This window comes from Chelonia mydas, chromosome 8 (assembly GCF_015237465.2).
Source record: "Chelonia mydas isolate rCheMyd1 chromosome 8, rCheMyd1.pri.v2, whole genome shotgun sequence".
NCBI lineage: Eukaryota > Metazoa > Chordata > Testudines > Cheloniidae > Chelonia > Chelonia mydas.
Genome location: NC_057854.1, coordinates 92435957 through 92452381, shown reverse-complemented (window position 1 = coordinate 92452381; position 16425 = coordinate 92435957). Strand labels below are relative to the sequence as shown.

The following is a 16425-nucleotide window of genomic DNA, read 5'->3' as shown; positions in this document are numbered from 1 at the left end:
AGCTCTTCTCCCTGCCACTGTCGTTTTAATTTCTCTCGGTGTTTGCACATTTATCTGCGAATGGGTGGTTTAGGAATCCCCTGTGGGTTTTGTGGGCACCCAGGAATCTATTTCCACTACACACAAAGCCCTGGTCTACGCATAAAATTTAGATTGACCTAGCTGTAGTTAAGCCAACCTAACCACTGGGTAGCTACCGCCGCTTAGGGAGCTGGGTTACCTACACTGACGGAAAAACCTCTTCCATCCATTTAGGAAGTGTCGATATTACGGCACTACAGTGGCATAGCTGCAGCTGTGCCACTCACAGTGTCGACATACCCAAAGAAATGGCCTGTGGATTTTGCCACTCTCAAAGTGAAGGTGTCCAGTCTGCAACTGCACCGCAGAAGGATACCTCATCCCAACTGCTTACTGCAACTTTCTTTGATGGCTGGGTGCATCTAGTCATGCAGGGAAGAGGGGCCTGCATCTTATAAGGCTTAGAACTGCAGAGGGAAAATAAATGGAATTAAGGATGATATTTGACACCACAGGATGTACCATTATTCTCAGAGTTCACAAATGGATCTCCTTAAAGCTGAGACATGTGACCATTTTAAACAGGGACCAACAAAGTCTAGGGATTAATATTTTTTCTCACTGCTGGTGGTCTTGGTAATTGCACAGATGTAGCAGATTGTAAATTGGAGACTTTAGTCTCCCGCTAACACACTGCTGGGTAGTCATGACCCCTCCCCACTTTAGTTAAAATCATGGCTGAACGTTAATGAAAAGCTAAAATAGGGTGAAGTTGTTTTTTGGCAACGCTCTCCCTGATAAAGAGGGACTTAGAAAACTAATTCAGCACAGATGTGCACAAACTGAAACTTCATCCTGAACAAACAACTCTTAAAGGTACTAATCTCCTTTTCTGACTTGTGTCTCCAGCAAATAATTTGCATGTGGTATATAGAGAATTTCCCAGTGTGAAATGCTGGAAACATTTAACATAGTCACTAGAAAGAAACAAATATCAAACTTTTCTCTCTAGTCTCTTCTACAATCTTTCTGATCAAGTGTAAGTTTTATATGCAATTATCATCAATTATCAGTTGCCCCAGTAATTACGCTTTCAGGGTCTTTCTAATCAGTTTTGTCTCCAAGGTATTGTTTTTCTGTGTCTTGCCAAATGGGAGCACTTAACATTGAAATATAAAGTATCTGACTATCCACATTTGTATTCTTATAAATTAGCTGATCTAGAAAACTTGTTGGTTTTTTTCGAAAGCTCTCAAGATCCGACAGTACATGGAGTTGGATACGAACAACAGTATTATCCATAAGAGGGCTCAGGAAATGGAGTAAAGAACCTTTCACCTCCAGGGTATGGCTTCAAATCCAAGCGTAGCTGGAAGTGATTGCCAGTTGTTACCGCCTGTTCAGTGGCCTATGTGAAATGGGTTTGTGGCCCCACTCAAGATCAGCAGGTGCAATTCATCCCTGTGCAGAAAACCACCACAAAGCTTGTGCACCACAGACGGCCCTCTTTGAGGACATCAGTGATGCATAAGCCTTGTGCTGTCCTCTGCACAGGTTGAATTTCAGTCCTAGTGAGCAATTGCCCCTCCCTTGTTAGCATTCGGAACAGAGAGACCAAGAACTGAATGGACATGATCATTCTCTCCCTTATACAGGGAGTCCCTCCACAACTGGCTTTTAATGGTTACTGGCTGGTCAGTGTGGAGAATCTTGTATTATCACAGCTTATGCAAAGCCTCGTCTATGGCTAAAAAGAGGCCTTTAGCCTCCATGAGGGTCAAATATTTTCCACAAGTAAAAGCACAGAAGTTAGGGATCTATTACAGGAGTGGGTGGATGAGGTTCAGTGGCCTGCAATGTGCAGGAGGTCAGACTAGATCAGCAGTTCTCAAACTTCATTGCATCGTGACCCCCTTCTGACAACAAAAAATTACTACACGACCCCAGGAGGGGGGAACCGAAGACCGAGCCCACCCGAGCCCCATCGCCCCAGGCAGGGGAGGGGAGGGCCAAAGCTGAAGCCCAAAGGATTCTGCCCTGGGTGGGGGCATGTAACCTTAGCCCTGGTTGGTGGGGCTTGGGCTTGAGCCCTGGGTGGTGGGGGTTGGGCTTCAGACTTGTGGGGGCCCAGGGCCAACACCAGCCTTGGCAACCCCATTAAAATGGGGTTGCGACCCACAGTTTGAGAATCCCTGGACTGGATGATCATGAGGGTCCCTTCTGACCTTAAAGTCTGTGAGTCTATGAGCATTTAGTAGAGGCCTGAGAGCAAAAATCTTAGGGGGCAATTAGTATCTCAAGGGTCTTATGCATGTGTAACGCCAAAGGCAGTCTTTGCCTCCAAATCAGTAAATATGTAGGCACTGAACACAAATGCATATCCTCCTATGTCCTGACAGAAGCATAAGTCTTCACTTCTAAAGTTTACTTAGCAAGAACTCTGGCAGTCTTCAAGACACATAAAACACAACCTGGACCTTTTGCTCTGGCCTAAAGATTCTGCCGGTGCCAGTATTTAAAGCTGGGAGTTGGGAACATGAAATTTTTTTTGTTTTATTTATTGTCCTAAATTGCTCCTATCTACAGTCATGTCTTTGAAAAGCAAACATTTCAAATGAAAGAAGAGATATTGGTGCTTTGTGGATTTGCAAGGAATTCATATTATACTACAAAAATTCTGGTATCTGGGTTACATCTGAAAAAGAGGTCAGCATGACTTGAATTTTCCATATATTCTGCCATAGCAAGAAATCTGTTTCTTAAATCACTTGTTAGCCATTTGTATCACTCAGCAACAAATAACTGAGCTTTTGTATTTTCCTTACCAATTTACTTTTGTTATGAGTGAAGTGAAACCTATGTAGAAAACATCCATTTCTTTCAGGGAAACTTTTTTTCTTTTTAATTGACCTGCCATTTCATGTTAGGAACTTGATGGATTAAATAGCCAGTTGATTATGTTTCCAATTTCAGTTCCAACTCTTGCATTTGCCACTGGCTCACTACTGATCAGAAGCAGATTCTGCATGGAGCCGACATGACGGTATGTCAGGCAGTAATGTGAAAATGAGGTTTTTTTCATTTTATTTTATGGCTTTTCCATACTTGGGGGTATGGAATTTTACCTGCAGGGTAAAAATTTCTTCTTGTTTATAGATTTTTTTTTCACTTTCACTTTTGGAATGAGAGACAGAGAATTATTGGGACTGTTTGCCCATGGCTCTATGAATAAACTGACTGGCAAACGATGCTGCGATCAATGAAACCTGAAACCTGGCTTCATTTCAATTCTGCTTGGGGGAGGGGGGGATATAACAGATAATTATCTTGGAAATGGAATAACCCAAGCCAAAGGATGACTTTGAAAAGAAATCAGCCATCTGTTTGGTAGACACAACACAATGAGTCATATGCTATCCTCAACCCTATACATACATGACTCCCATTGACAGGAGAGAGAGTTCCACTGGGGATCGCTTCCTATCTTTGCACTGACTATAATGTAGCTTTAATCACTGCTGAAAGGATCAGACAGTAATACTGAAATACGTTTGAAATATTTCCCCGAGGGAAAAATTTATAGGATGAAATTCACCCCAGATTCTGCACAGGACCCCTCTGTACAGCTTAAGCCTTGAGCTGGTACTCTGTGCAAGCTAAGCTCTCTCCCTATGGCCCTGCAAAGGCTAGTGGGGGTAAGGCAGTGATTGGGCCAAATCAGAGGGAGGGATCCACATTCATCTGAAAGTGGCATAAAGAGGCTGTGACTGCTATTGTATCCCACAGGCTTGCATAGCAGCTACAGAGAGCCTTTCAGAGTAGCAGCCGTGTTAGTCTGTATTCGCAAAAAGAAAAGGAGTACTTGTGGCACCTTAGAGACTAACCAATTTATTTGAGCATAAGCCTGCTTGAGAGAGCCTGTGCATCAGTTCCTCATGCTGCTCCCATTGGGAAGTGGATTTCACATAAACAACGCTCTCCCTGCCAATTCTTCCCCACAGCCCCCAACAACGCCCCCCACACACACCACGTGCACTTCATCCATGCAATAACAAACACCTCTGGCTTTATTCATGTGAAGTGAATGCTACCCAGAGTGCATGAACCTTCTAATTAAACAGACAATATCACGATTCTGATTAATTTACCGCTATAGCTTCTGATGGAGTAAAAGGAAAGGAAAACTCATGTGCATAATTTACTATTTGAACCACCAGTGTAAGTATGAACGAACAGTATAAAGCTTAGATGTGCTAAAGATATTGGGCATTACAGTGCTTGTAGGACAAAGAATGAAAGCTGGGGGGAAATAGGAGCTTAAAGTCATTTCTTTCTGTCCCTTAACCCAGTGGTTCTCAACCAGGGGTCCGAGGCCTCCTGGGGAGCCGCAAGCAGGTTTCAGGGGGGCCGCCAAGCAGGCCGGCATTAGACTTGCTGGAGCCCAGGATAGAAAGCCATAGCCCAACCGCATGAGGCTGAAGCCCAGGGCTGTAAGCCCCGCCACCGGGGGCTGAAGCTAAAGTCTGAGCAATGTAGCTACGCAACAGCCCCTGTGGTGGGGGGCCCCAGGCCATTGCCCTGCTTGCTACAACGCCAGCCCTGGCTTTTATAGGCAGAAAACCAGTTATTGTGGCACAGATGGGCTGTGAAGCTTTTACAGCATGCGGGCGGGGAGCAGCTCAGAAAAGAAAAGGTTGAGAATCCCTGCCTTAACCTGCCTACCCACAATACAGTTGCTTTAGCTGACAGAACTAAGCAAAGGACTGTTATGAAAGTGATCCTTAAGGAAAAAAACTAAATTATGCTAGAAACTTAGGTACTTCTCATACAGAAATGCTGGGGGCGGGAGGGCCTGGCAATGGTATCTTGATATAAATGCTTAAACAAAAATGAAGGGGCCAGAACCTTGCATGTGAACGAGCGAAGCGCGGTGCTAGACCTGTGAGGAGGGCGAGGAAGGTGGTTTAAAACCACCTTTGCACTCTCCCAGTTGTGGGAGCTTGGGTCTGGCACCCATCATACGTTAGAGCAGACTGCAGGCTGCTTTCACTTATCGTGGCCACTAACACCTGCCTGGGGCCATTATGCAGCTGGGGAATGTCAGAGTGCAAATTCTGTCCACACCCCTCTCCATCAGGCTGGGATGGGGTGGAGCAGGTGGTGCAGAGCCAGGGGTGTGTCACCAATGGATGCCCCCGCATCAAAGGAATCCCCAGATATTCTTTTGCACTGCAGGAGTGGAGCCAAGGGACTGGAACAGGGGCAAGGATCTGCCACCTCCAAAGGTGTTATTTTGTTTTTAAATAAACTGCACTTCATTTCGGCTTTTCATGATGGCACTACAGACACCTGTCAAATTTTAGTAGAGCATTGTGACTTGAGTGTAATGAGGCCTCCTGTTACATGGTTAGTCCAAAGTATTCTTAGTAAATAGCTGACAAATGTACTGGTGTAAGGCACCTCAACTCAGCCAACTCTTCCAGGGCTGGATTTGCTGAAACTTAAAGCAAATATGTTCACACACAACATAATCCCTCCACACAGTAGTGGGAAATTTGATAGGAAAAAAAAATATCAAAAGTAATTAGAAAGGCGACACAAGTAAGATCATAGCTGCCCTTTAATATATGTCTAGTTTATTATTTATTAAAGCCTAATACTGCCTCCAAAACTTTTCCATGCAGCAGTTGGCTGCAAAGGCACCACCTCTTTTTAAAAACTGCATGAAATGCGGAATATGTAAATACCACAGCAATCACTCAAATGTGGACACAACATGCCAAATCCTTATTGGCACCAAATCCTTTAGCTTGTAAGGAACATGCTCCCTGAAAAGTGAACTCTATCTTATATTGCAAAGTTTGCAGGACGTGCCCAAATAGTTTGACTTGTTTACTTGCTTCAGAAATAATCTTACTCTTCCTGCTATAAATTTTCATTTGCACATCGCTGCAGATTGTTGTGAGTGTTGTGGAAGATGATTGAAATTTATGCCTTATATACACAGTAAAGGCACATCAGTAGGATGATGCTTCCCTATGCTGATAATCTGATATGGAAAGGGCTTCTTCCATTGGGACAGTAGGCCAGTCTCATCAGTCCCCATCCATTTCCATTTAAAAGTCAACAGAAAAGCTCCCTGGTTTCAATAGGTGCTGGAGCAGACCATAGGCCTTTTCGTTTATCTACTTCAACTGTCTGCATACAGGTCTGTGCTCATTACTATAGCTGTATTTGAAATGGGGAGCTCTTCTGCCACAAACTAAGCAAATCAACCCCCAGCTACCCACCAAATTATTAACTGGTTAATTTCACCACGGACACCAGACTGTCTTTGGATGGTAATGAGTTTCAGTCACTAACCTGGACTGATTTTGAACAACTGACCCAGAGGTGAAAGGCTTCATATCCTATTACCAACACCATCTTGTCTTTGTTGCTGTTGCAGTAGATTTTTTAACTTGTTCCAGGCACAGTCCTAACTCCCAATCCTTATAAATTAATTGCTGAGCAGAGATTTTCTAATAGTTTTTTTGCGTTGATTGACACGCTGTCTGGGAGTGTCAATAGGGCCCTGTCAGCATTACCTGCTTAGGGGACGACACAAACATACAGTCCTGTCAGAGAGGGGCAGAAGAGCGTGACCGATTTTACTTACAGCAAGGATGGCAATGAGAATCCCTGCAGCACACAGCACAGCGTCGTTAATCGTCTCGCCCGTTTTCAAAGGGTACTTGATACTCTCGTCGTTGCAGTAAAACCCCCTTTGGTACGGCTGGATTGTGCTGGTTTCAATGATCAGAAAGGGCAGACCAGCTGGGGGAGAGAAAAGACAAACAAGAGAGAACAACACAAAAGAAAAACATCAGTAACTTGGACAAATACGAACAAAAAGCAACAAAGAGCCCTCCCCAATTCACCACCCCTTTGATGATGCTTTTCTTTTTTTCCTAATAAGTTTCCAAAGTGCACAGTGTTGGGAACTGTTTTATTAAGTTTCTCCTCGGGGAAAGTACCTATTCTGCTGTGGTTATCAGATGTAAATGCTGCACGCTCCTAGTGAAGCCTTGCACACTGCAAATATTAACTTACAGGAATGAATGCCAACAGCATCCCCGCTGCAAGAAATCATGGAAAAAAATATGACAGTATTCCCCACAGAGCGCCTGGAACTCCTTGCCAGAGGGTATTGTGAAGGCCAATACTATAACGGAGTTCAAAAGGGAGCTAGATAGATTCATGGAAGATAGGTCCATCAATGGCTATTAGGCAGGATGGGCAGGAATGGTGTCCCTAGCCTCTGTTTGCCAGAAGCTGGGATTGGGTGACAGGGCATGGATCACTTGATGATAACCTGTCTGTTCATTCCCTTTGGGGCACCTGCCATTGGCCACTGTCAGAGGACAGGATACCGGGCTTGAGGGACCTTTGGTCTGACCCAGTATGGCCGTTCTTATGTTATTATGTACTGTGACCAGAGCACCAAAATGTCTCTCTGACATGACGTGATGGAAGCTGAGTTCAGCAGGACTGTAGGAGGAGTTACTGAATAAACAAACAGCAAACTATCAAATATCAGATCATGCTTTTCCTGCCATATTGAACCAGGCCAAGCCCCATCTACACAGGCTTCAATACAGTGTTTAAAAACAAAACAAAATTGCACTTCCATGGTTAATATACCTCTTTGTCTTAAAGGGGTTCCACCACAGTTTGCCTCACCAATGTGGACAAAGGATATAAACATCATAAGAGCAATCTTTCTTTGAACACTTTTTGAATGCTGGTCAAACACAGCATCTATCCAACCATCCAGAATAGCTGGTGAAACCACATCAGATCCTACTGGGTGCGACCATGAGAAATATGTTTTAAAAACAGCTTTAAAGACCTTAATTTCCACACTGTAGCTGGAACTTCAAACCAGATGTACAATATATGGTCACAGACCAATATAAACTGGTTATGGTACAAGATAATAAAACTTAGATTTGTTGCACTAGTATAATTCAATAATAAGCAATAATAATGCTATTTCAGAGGAATGTAGCATTGTCTAGAAGTTAGAGTAGAGGATTGGGAATCTTTCCCAGTTTTGTTGCTGATCCTGGATGAGTATGGGCAGGCCACTTAAGTCGTCTATGTGCCTTGGTTTCATCAAGTGTTTTGCTGTTGACTTCAATAAGAGGAGGATCAGTACATTTGATCCAAAAGCTCTTTGTAACCCTTTCAAAGTGATTTACAACTACACATATAGGAAAATCTTCTTCCGTCTCTGAAATGATACCCCACTGAGGTAAAGCAAAAAACAATTTAAGAATGCAGCAACACTACTCAACAGTTTGGGACATGACGCAAAGAGCAACAAAAAACAATGTTTGACTGAAACTACGGAGGATAGCATTTAGGTAATGTAGTTATCCAAGTTGGCATTTGGCTAAAACACGAAGACTGCTCGCCCTACTGTTGCAAAAAGTGTCATGGAATATTTATTGACCACTAACTGGGTTAAATGTCTGAGTTCTTATTTACACTCCTACAACTTTAAAATTATCAGATTTTTTCTCTTAAATTAAGAAATGTTGCTTCTTGGTTTTCACATGATTTGCCTAGAGCAGTTTTACTGCTGTCATAAACAGCTATCCTGTAATTAGTGAAGGATTTTGTCCAGAAAGGTAAAATCAAAGGCTCATTTTAAAAATGTTATCAATTTGTGTGTAAACAAGTTAAGCTGCTTACATTTTTGTAATCCGTTTTGGAGTTCCTTCATTCTGTTTTAACAGATTTTTCTAATCCACAAGTTATTACTTTTTGCTGATTGCCTTAAATAAATGATTCACAATGTGAAATGTATAACTGTACTCTGAAAAAGATCTCACACACACACACACACACACACACACACACACACACACACACACACACACACACACACACACACACACACACACACACAGAGCTGAATTCTGATCTCAGTTTCTCAAATATAGCCGAGACCACAATTTGGCACAATGTTCTGGGTTATTGTGTGTGTGATTTTCTTTAAGAATATAAGGAGCTGGTAATATTAAACACACAGACTGCCTGCAATGGGCTGTCTGTTTTCCAAGACACTAATGAAATAGTGAATAAATGTCTCAGAACTATTCCTCTTGTCAACTCATCTCAGGCTTTGCAAATAAAATTGGACATCTCATGTGGATCCAGCTCATCTTCATTCCACTCTCCAAGAGTTTTGAAACCTAGCCAGTTTGGCTCTGAAAGGTATCTCTTAAGCCGGCAATATGATATTAATAACCTTCTTTAAAGATCCAGAGTATCCTGATGAAAAACTGCACCCAAAAAGCTAACGCTGTTTGGTGTGATCCAGTTTCACCACCACTTGAAACAGCAGCGTAACAGTTGAACTTGGGGAGTAGACATACCACAGTTACATGGCTTATTGTTATTTCTCCAGTTTTTCTTTTTAATAGCTTTCATATGACAGGTCTGTAAAACACATGTTTCCACAGACAATGAAACACATCTGAAAGCTAAGAAAGAAAGAAAGAAAAAAAGAAAGAAAGAAAGAAAGAAAGAACAATAGTGTTTCTGTGTACTATATGAACCCAGGAATAATAAAGATTTGTTTTCCCTTCATTCATTGAACAGCATGAGGTTGTAGTATTTCTGTGTGTTCAATCATATGTTTGATTGCCACAGCTATAATAAGAGCATAAGTGGCATACATTGTGTATATTTTCTTAAAATGCGCATAGACATAGTTTAGAAAAATCCAATGGTTTTGTTTTCTCTCCTACAAACTTGTGGTTTAGTGGGATATTGCCAATAGAGTCTTGACATTTTTCCAGCAAACAGTAACCTCAGATTCCCTTCTTTTCTTTTTTTCTTTTTTTTCTCTTTTTTTACAAGAGAAGCATAAACATATCCTCAATAGCTGAACGGATATTGCTTAGAAGACATAATATACCCTAGACTGTGGGCTAGAGGCTGTTCTTTCAAAGGTTATTATCCAAGTGACAGAAGGCACCACTCTTGTAATAAAGAATGTGCTGCCAGATACCCTGCTAAAGATGGCCCTTCTTTGAAAAGATTATCTCTCTGAGCACAGATTGTCTCAGTGACTGTCACCACTCACACTTTCAGGCACTCTCACGCTTTCTGGCAATGATTAGCACTGAGACTGCAACATGGGGAAGCCTGTACTAGTACCAGAAGCTATTTGGAGAAAGGATTTTGCAGAAAATGCTATGAATGAAAAAGAACTCAGTAAAGGAACAAAAGGAAAGGTCCCTTCAGGGTTCCTTATAGAGATGTTCCTGATTCCGCTTTCATTTACACTGGAATATTCACCAGGGAGTTAAAAACTTCCAGATTAGAGAGGCTGCAATTGTCTATCAGAAAGACAAGGTAAGAGTCATGGACGGTGACAAACAATGGAGTTAAATCAATGAAGTTACAGCAGGAGAGAAAAGTTTGGCCCCATCACTTTTCCTGTACTAGTGCCATAAGGAGAATAAAAAGGCAAGTCCAATTTTCATCTGTGGCATCTTAATAAGACATTTTGCATTTTGGATGCTCATATTGACACTTTCCCATAAACGTACATACTGTGCCCTTACGAACTGATTTGTGTGTCCAAATTCAAGATTTGGACAACATGTTAAGGCACCCAACTTTTAAAAGCTACCATCCCCCATGATCCCTTAACATCACTAGAAGACAATGGCAGGAGCCCTCAGAATGTTTAAAAAGTAATGGCAGTCAAAGAGGCAGCCCCTAGAAAGCAGGGACAGGTGGTGAGTCCATACCAAGGTGATGGGTTGATCCATGTAGTAGGCAATAGATTGTACCAGTGGAATGTCACTCCATCCTAAAATGGTCTCTGGTAGCAATTTATCCTGGTGCTTCTGTCCATGGCTCATGTTCATCTATGCCAGAGATCCCCAAAGTGAGGGGCGTCCCCTCACCCCAGGGGTGTGTGGAGGAACAGACCAGGGAGGGGGGGCATGGCATGGCCAGGGCATGGCAGGGCCAGGCCAGCCCCCAAAGTGGCAGGGAGGGAACGCCATCCAGCCCCTCTCCACTCCAGTCCCACTCCCAGACAAGTAACTGACTCCTGGCCCTGCGCCTGGCCCTGGCCCCAGCTTTGGCATGGCTCAGCTCAGCTCCTGGCACCACACCAGCCCCCAGCCTCTCACGCTGGCCGTGGTATGTTCCCGAGCCAGGGCCAAGGCTGGGGGCAAAGCTGGGAGCGGAGCTGCACCTGGCCACTGGCCCGGCTGCCAGCCCCAACAACAGCCCAGCTCCTGTCCCCACCTCCAGCCTCGGCCCCTGGCTGTGGCACTGCTCCTGGCCCCAGACCCACCCCGAGCCGCGGCCACAGCCTCGGCCCCCTTACCCCTGGCCATGGGGGTGGGGGGCAGACAGGAATAAGGAGGGGGTGAGACCTGTGCTTTCAGTTCTATGGGAAAGGTTGACATGAATAGACCTGTCCTCTAGTACCCCTACAGCGCAAAGGGATCACATCCTCTTTAGTACTGACAGTTCCCTTCTGGACACCTAGATAATGGCAGGCAGACTTTACTGTAATGCTTCAAGAACGTATATTTCCCTACTGCTTAAGGGCAGTTCTACACTACTGGTTAAGTCGATCTGACTTATGTCGCTCAAGGGTATGAAAAAGCCTCCCACCACTCCCCCAGCAATGCAAGTTTCGCAATGTCCACACTGGCACTATGTCGGCAGGAGAGTCTCTCCCACTGACACAGCTTATGCTTCTCGCCGAGATGGAGTAATTAGACCGACGGGAGAGAAGCCTCCCCTCGGCATAGAGCATCTTCACTAGTCGCTGTGCAGATGTAGCACTATAGAGTAGACCGTCCCTGAGGCATTCACATACAGATTTACCCTCACCAGACCCCTGTGAGGTAGGGAAGTGCTATTATCCCCATTTTACCTATAGGGAAACAGAGGCATAGAGCAATTAAGGAATTTGCCCAAGGTTACACAGGGAGTTTTGGCAGAGCTGGGAAATAAATGCTTTTTTTTTTTTTTTTTTGGATTCCTAGTCCAGTCTCTTAACTGCAGGACGATCTTTCTACCCTGTTGTCATATAAAGAGTTTCTGGTGTAATAACATAACAATGAAATTCCAACCGCACACCCTGAACTAGATATGCTCTGCTCCCCAACAGGGCTCTGCTCCAAACCATGAACATAATACAAATCTCTTGAGGCCTGATCCCGGACCATTAAAACCAATGGGAGTTTAGCCGTTGACTTCATTTGAAGCTGGATCGAGCCTCTGCTAAATGCAGTGTGAAGCAGGTGTGGATATTAATGAATTCAGTTAGGCACTGCAGGACTCCGTGGTGCTGTGCAGTGAAAAATTATGTTGCTTTTGTTGGGAGGAAGTCAAAGCGACTTTCTAACCCCTCGCGGCTGGTGTCCTACACTAAGATATTTCAGTAAAGGATTTAAATGTATTTGCCTTTATATTTAATAAATTATCCTGGAGGCCACTCAGGTTTTGAAATCTAGTATCGAGGAGAGATATCTCTTCCCCTGTTTATTAATGCCTTTCCCCAACACTCAATTCATTTTCAATACCTCCTGGGAATGCTAACAACGTACAGAAAAAAAAAAAAAAACATGCACTCACTGACCAGCTTCCAACATGCATAAAATCAAAGGCTGAAGAAAGGATTCTGTGTTGAGATGCTTTGAAACGTGGAGTCTTTGAAAAGCTAGCACTTGTGCAGATTTTTTTTTAAAAAAAACAGGATAAGCTTTCATTGGCCACCCATTGATAAAGTCATGTGGGAGGTGTTACTGGGGTGACCCAGCCATGAAGCTCTGATCTTCCCAGCCAAAGGTTCACCTTTGCACTAAATGAAACACAGTCTCTTTTTTGAAGGTTTTTTTTTTTAAATCCTTGAAAGAATCTTTACTCTTTGCTCTCCCTAGACATCACAGGTCATCAAGAATTATATTTCCCATCACAGGCATCTCAGCTAAATGTCAGGAATCGCTACTTAAGCCTTTGCTACAAGTATTCTGCACTGTATTTGCTTTAGAGTCTATGATGCTCAGACCCCATGGAGGTTTTTAAAGTTTCACTGCATTAGGGTTCTAGCCTAATAGTTGAAAAAGATCTTTGAATAATACGGCGGGGCTGTGTGGTGTATCTGATTCCTCACTCAGGACATAGAGTATAAATATTTGGGTTACATGTAAGTGACAGGGGTTCCTTTTAGAGTAATTAATGGCTGGGCTTGGGAATGTATAAAACTTATTTGGTTTACAATTTTTCTTCCGATTTTGAAGGCTGGATAAAATCCAGATTAGACTAAGATGGGCCCCTATTGAGACTTTCCCCAGCTCTTAAAGAAGAATTGCCATTTCAGACAAGGAAAGCACTAGCCCTGGCTGCTGCTGCTAATGTGAAATATTCTGAGTATGGCTCATTTAGAAAACAAATATTTATAAGAAGACTTGAGATGCCTCCCCCATGTCAAGCACAGGGAACCCTACCATGCCAGCCTTCCCAAGGGGCTTCAACAGCAATGAAACCAGTGGGATTTTTATCAACAGTAAAAAAAAAAAAAGAGGGAGCCTGAGCCAATGCCTACTGAAGTCAATGGAAAGGATCCTGTTGACTTCAGTGGGTGTTGGATTGGGCCCTAAGGCTGGGATTTCGGAAGCAGTCTGAGGCAGTTAGAGGCCCAACGCCCAATGAATTTGGGTGCCTACCTCCTTTAGACTCCTATGGAAATCTCAGCCTAAATTACTAATATTTGTGTCTTATTGAAAGTAAATGAAATCACTTTAGCTCCCTATTGTAATGGGCTGCTTCTTTTAATTGTTATTCCTTTGGTTTCAGCAGTCCCGTACACCTCTCTCTGTCCTTGTCTACATGGAAATTGATCTGATTTCTTTAACAAGTGGCCAAATTTTACCATCCACATTTTAAATAGAACTCCCCATTCAAATCAATTAGCAGTTCCACTTCCCTTATGGAAAAGTCCTACAGAAATGAATAGGGATAAAAATGACTCTAAAACCCCACTCAATTTAATGTGGGTCATAAACCTGCTTTAGAATCCTCCAAATCCTATAGAAAGTCATCACTCGCTATTCAGTTTGATTGTTTAACTCTATGGAAAAAGTCATATGATACCATATGTTGATTTTAACCAAAATATACAGGCTTTAGTTTATTTTCGACTCACAACAGGTTTTGCTACACAACTCACTAACCTTTGTTTCTTTCTGTGTTAGTCTGGTCTGGGGCCCCTCCTGCTTACAAAAGGGGTGGCATTTCATTTCACCTTTTTTTTCTACAATAATTAATTGCATTTAAGCCAATAGGCAGAGACATAACTTAACTTAAGCATGGACAGACTGCCAAGTCCATCGTCTGCTACAGAGCCTGGAGGTGTGGCAATGAGAAAGCAGAGCACTCTGTGATCAAGATGTGAATCTTGCTGTCTAATGATTTGCGACGAGCTCGTTATTCATGGTTTCTGAGCAACGTTAATCTCTCTGTTTCCCCACATGATACTTGCAGTGTGCTTCAAATAACCTGGAAGGAAAGAATATTTAATTCCTGCATGCACATCCCTGTAATGTTTATGGCCCCAATGAGATGTGCTAGTAATGACCCTTCTGCACATTGTATTCCTTCTGAAGTGAATGAGACTGTGGTTTGGAGTAGAGCAGTGATTTTCAGCCTATGAACCGCGGACCCCTGGGGGTCTAAGATTTCCAAAGGGATCTGCACCTCCATTAGAAATATTTTAGGGGCCCGCACATGAATAAAGGTTGAAAACCATGGGTGTAGAGAATCCCACTGGAATGCAGAGGCCTAAGGCAGGAATTTACTAGTGGTGCTTGAGCTTGATGTTCCATCCATTCACTTCACAACAATTTTTTTTAAGAAGGTAACACATGAACCAATAATTTGGGAACTGCTGGCCCAAGGTAAACTATGTCTCCACCTACTGGTCAAACGCATTTATCAGGAAAGCAGCAATGAACAATTTCAGGATTTTGAGGTACATCTGTAAGCATAACACTGCTAAAAGGTCAGATCCTGACAGTGATTATCTGTGTGGGCTTTCCGGGCTGGTTATATAGAAAAGATCTTGGCAGCAAACACATTTAAAACAAATGGCAAATCATCCTCACACACGGAAGGGTTTGATAGAACACCATCAAACTCTTTCTGATTCAAAGTCTAAGCAGTCTACTATTGGGATCTTAAGGTGCCAGGTCCGGTTCCAAATTACATGAATGGGAGTTTTCCTTTGATTTTGGTGGGAGCAAGACTAGGCTTTTAAAAGTGTCTGTTACCTATTTACTGAGGTAAACAACACATACAAAGAAAGAAAGAAAATGACACAAGAAGAAAATATCAAGCAGTAAACTCAGGTGTTCCTCTTGGGAGTTCTATGCAGTTCTGTATTTAAAAAGGCTTATATTAAAGTGCACTTTTTTTTTAATGGCTAAAAATGCACTAATAAGAATTAAAAGTCCTTGTCCAAGACACACTTCCCAGGTGTATATAAAATTCTGTGTTCATGTGGTAAAACAAAGGCCAGACTGGCAGGACAGCCAGTGTCAGACAGGGTGAATACAAAAGCTATTATAAATGCTAAACCAGAGCCAGCTGCAGCCCAACATGAACGGGAACAAAGACATCATTTTAGATGGTCTAAAGCAAGAAATAAAATGTGATATGCAGTAAAAATCCAAAGTGTCAAGAGCTTACAAGATGCCTCTATAAATCTGAACATTTGGAAGAAATAGGCAGATATGACACAGCTGACCTTGGATGTCCCAGCTAGAATGGGAAATGGTTTTAAAATGGGTTTGCAACGTCTCCAATACTCATGGCAAATACACCATGTGAAAAATATACTGAGGAGATGATTATGTTTTCAGTTATAAATGCAGTGAATGTAGCTTACTATATTGGTCAATGGAATTTTGGAATGAGTTTTGCTTCATCATGACTTCATGTTTGTGTATAAATTGCTCTACTATGACTTGTCATGCCAATGGAAGGGTCTGAGACCACATAAGACCTCTGGATTTGAATCCCATGATTAAGTTCATAACTGGGGGGGGCAAAGGCGGTAAGGGTGGGAAAGAAGGAATCCCACAAAGCCCAAATTATATTCTTTCAAGGAAACCTGGGAGCTCTTCTTTAAACTGGTTTAAGAGTAAATGGATCTGTTCTCTCCTTGAGACACACTACTCCCATTGACACAAACAGGAATCATGAACAAACTCAAGTATTCAGAGACTTTTTATTGTAATTATGGACCAGATCCTGCTATTGAGGTCAATGTGAGTTGGGTGCAAGAAGAGGGGGCAGGATTAGCTATATTCCATCAGT

General features: G+C 42.8%; 1 protein-coding gene across 2 annotated transcripts in view; it reads right to left on the bottom strand.

Moving 5' to 3' along the window:
- Positions 1 to 16425, bottom strand: part of PLPP3 (phospholipid phosphatase 3) — a 64312-nt gene that overhangs the window by 23965 nt on the left and 23922 nt on the right. For both annotated transcript variants that reach the window (XM_037907164.2, XM_037907163.2), the window contains exon 2: positions 6680 to 6837. In XM_037907164.2, the coding sequence (XP_037763092.1) occupies positions 6680 to 6837 (158 nt within the window). The remainder of the gene's footprint in view (positions 1 to 6679; positions 6838 to 16425) is intronic.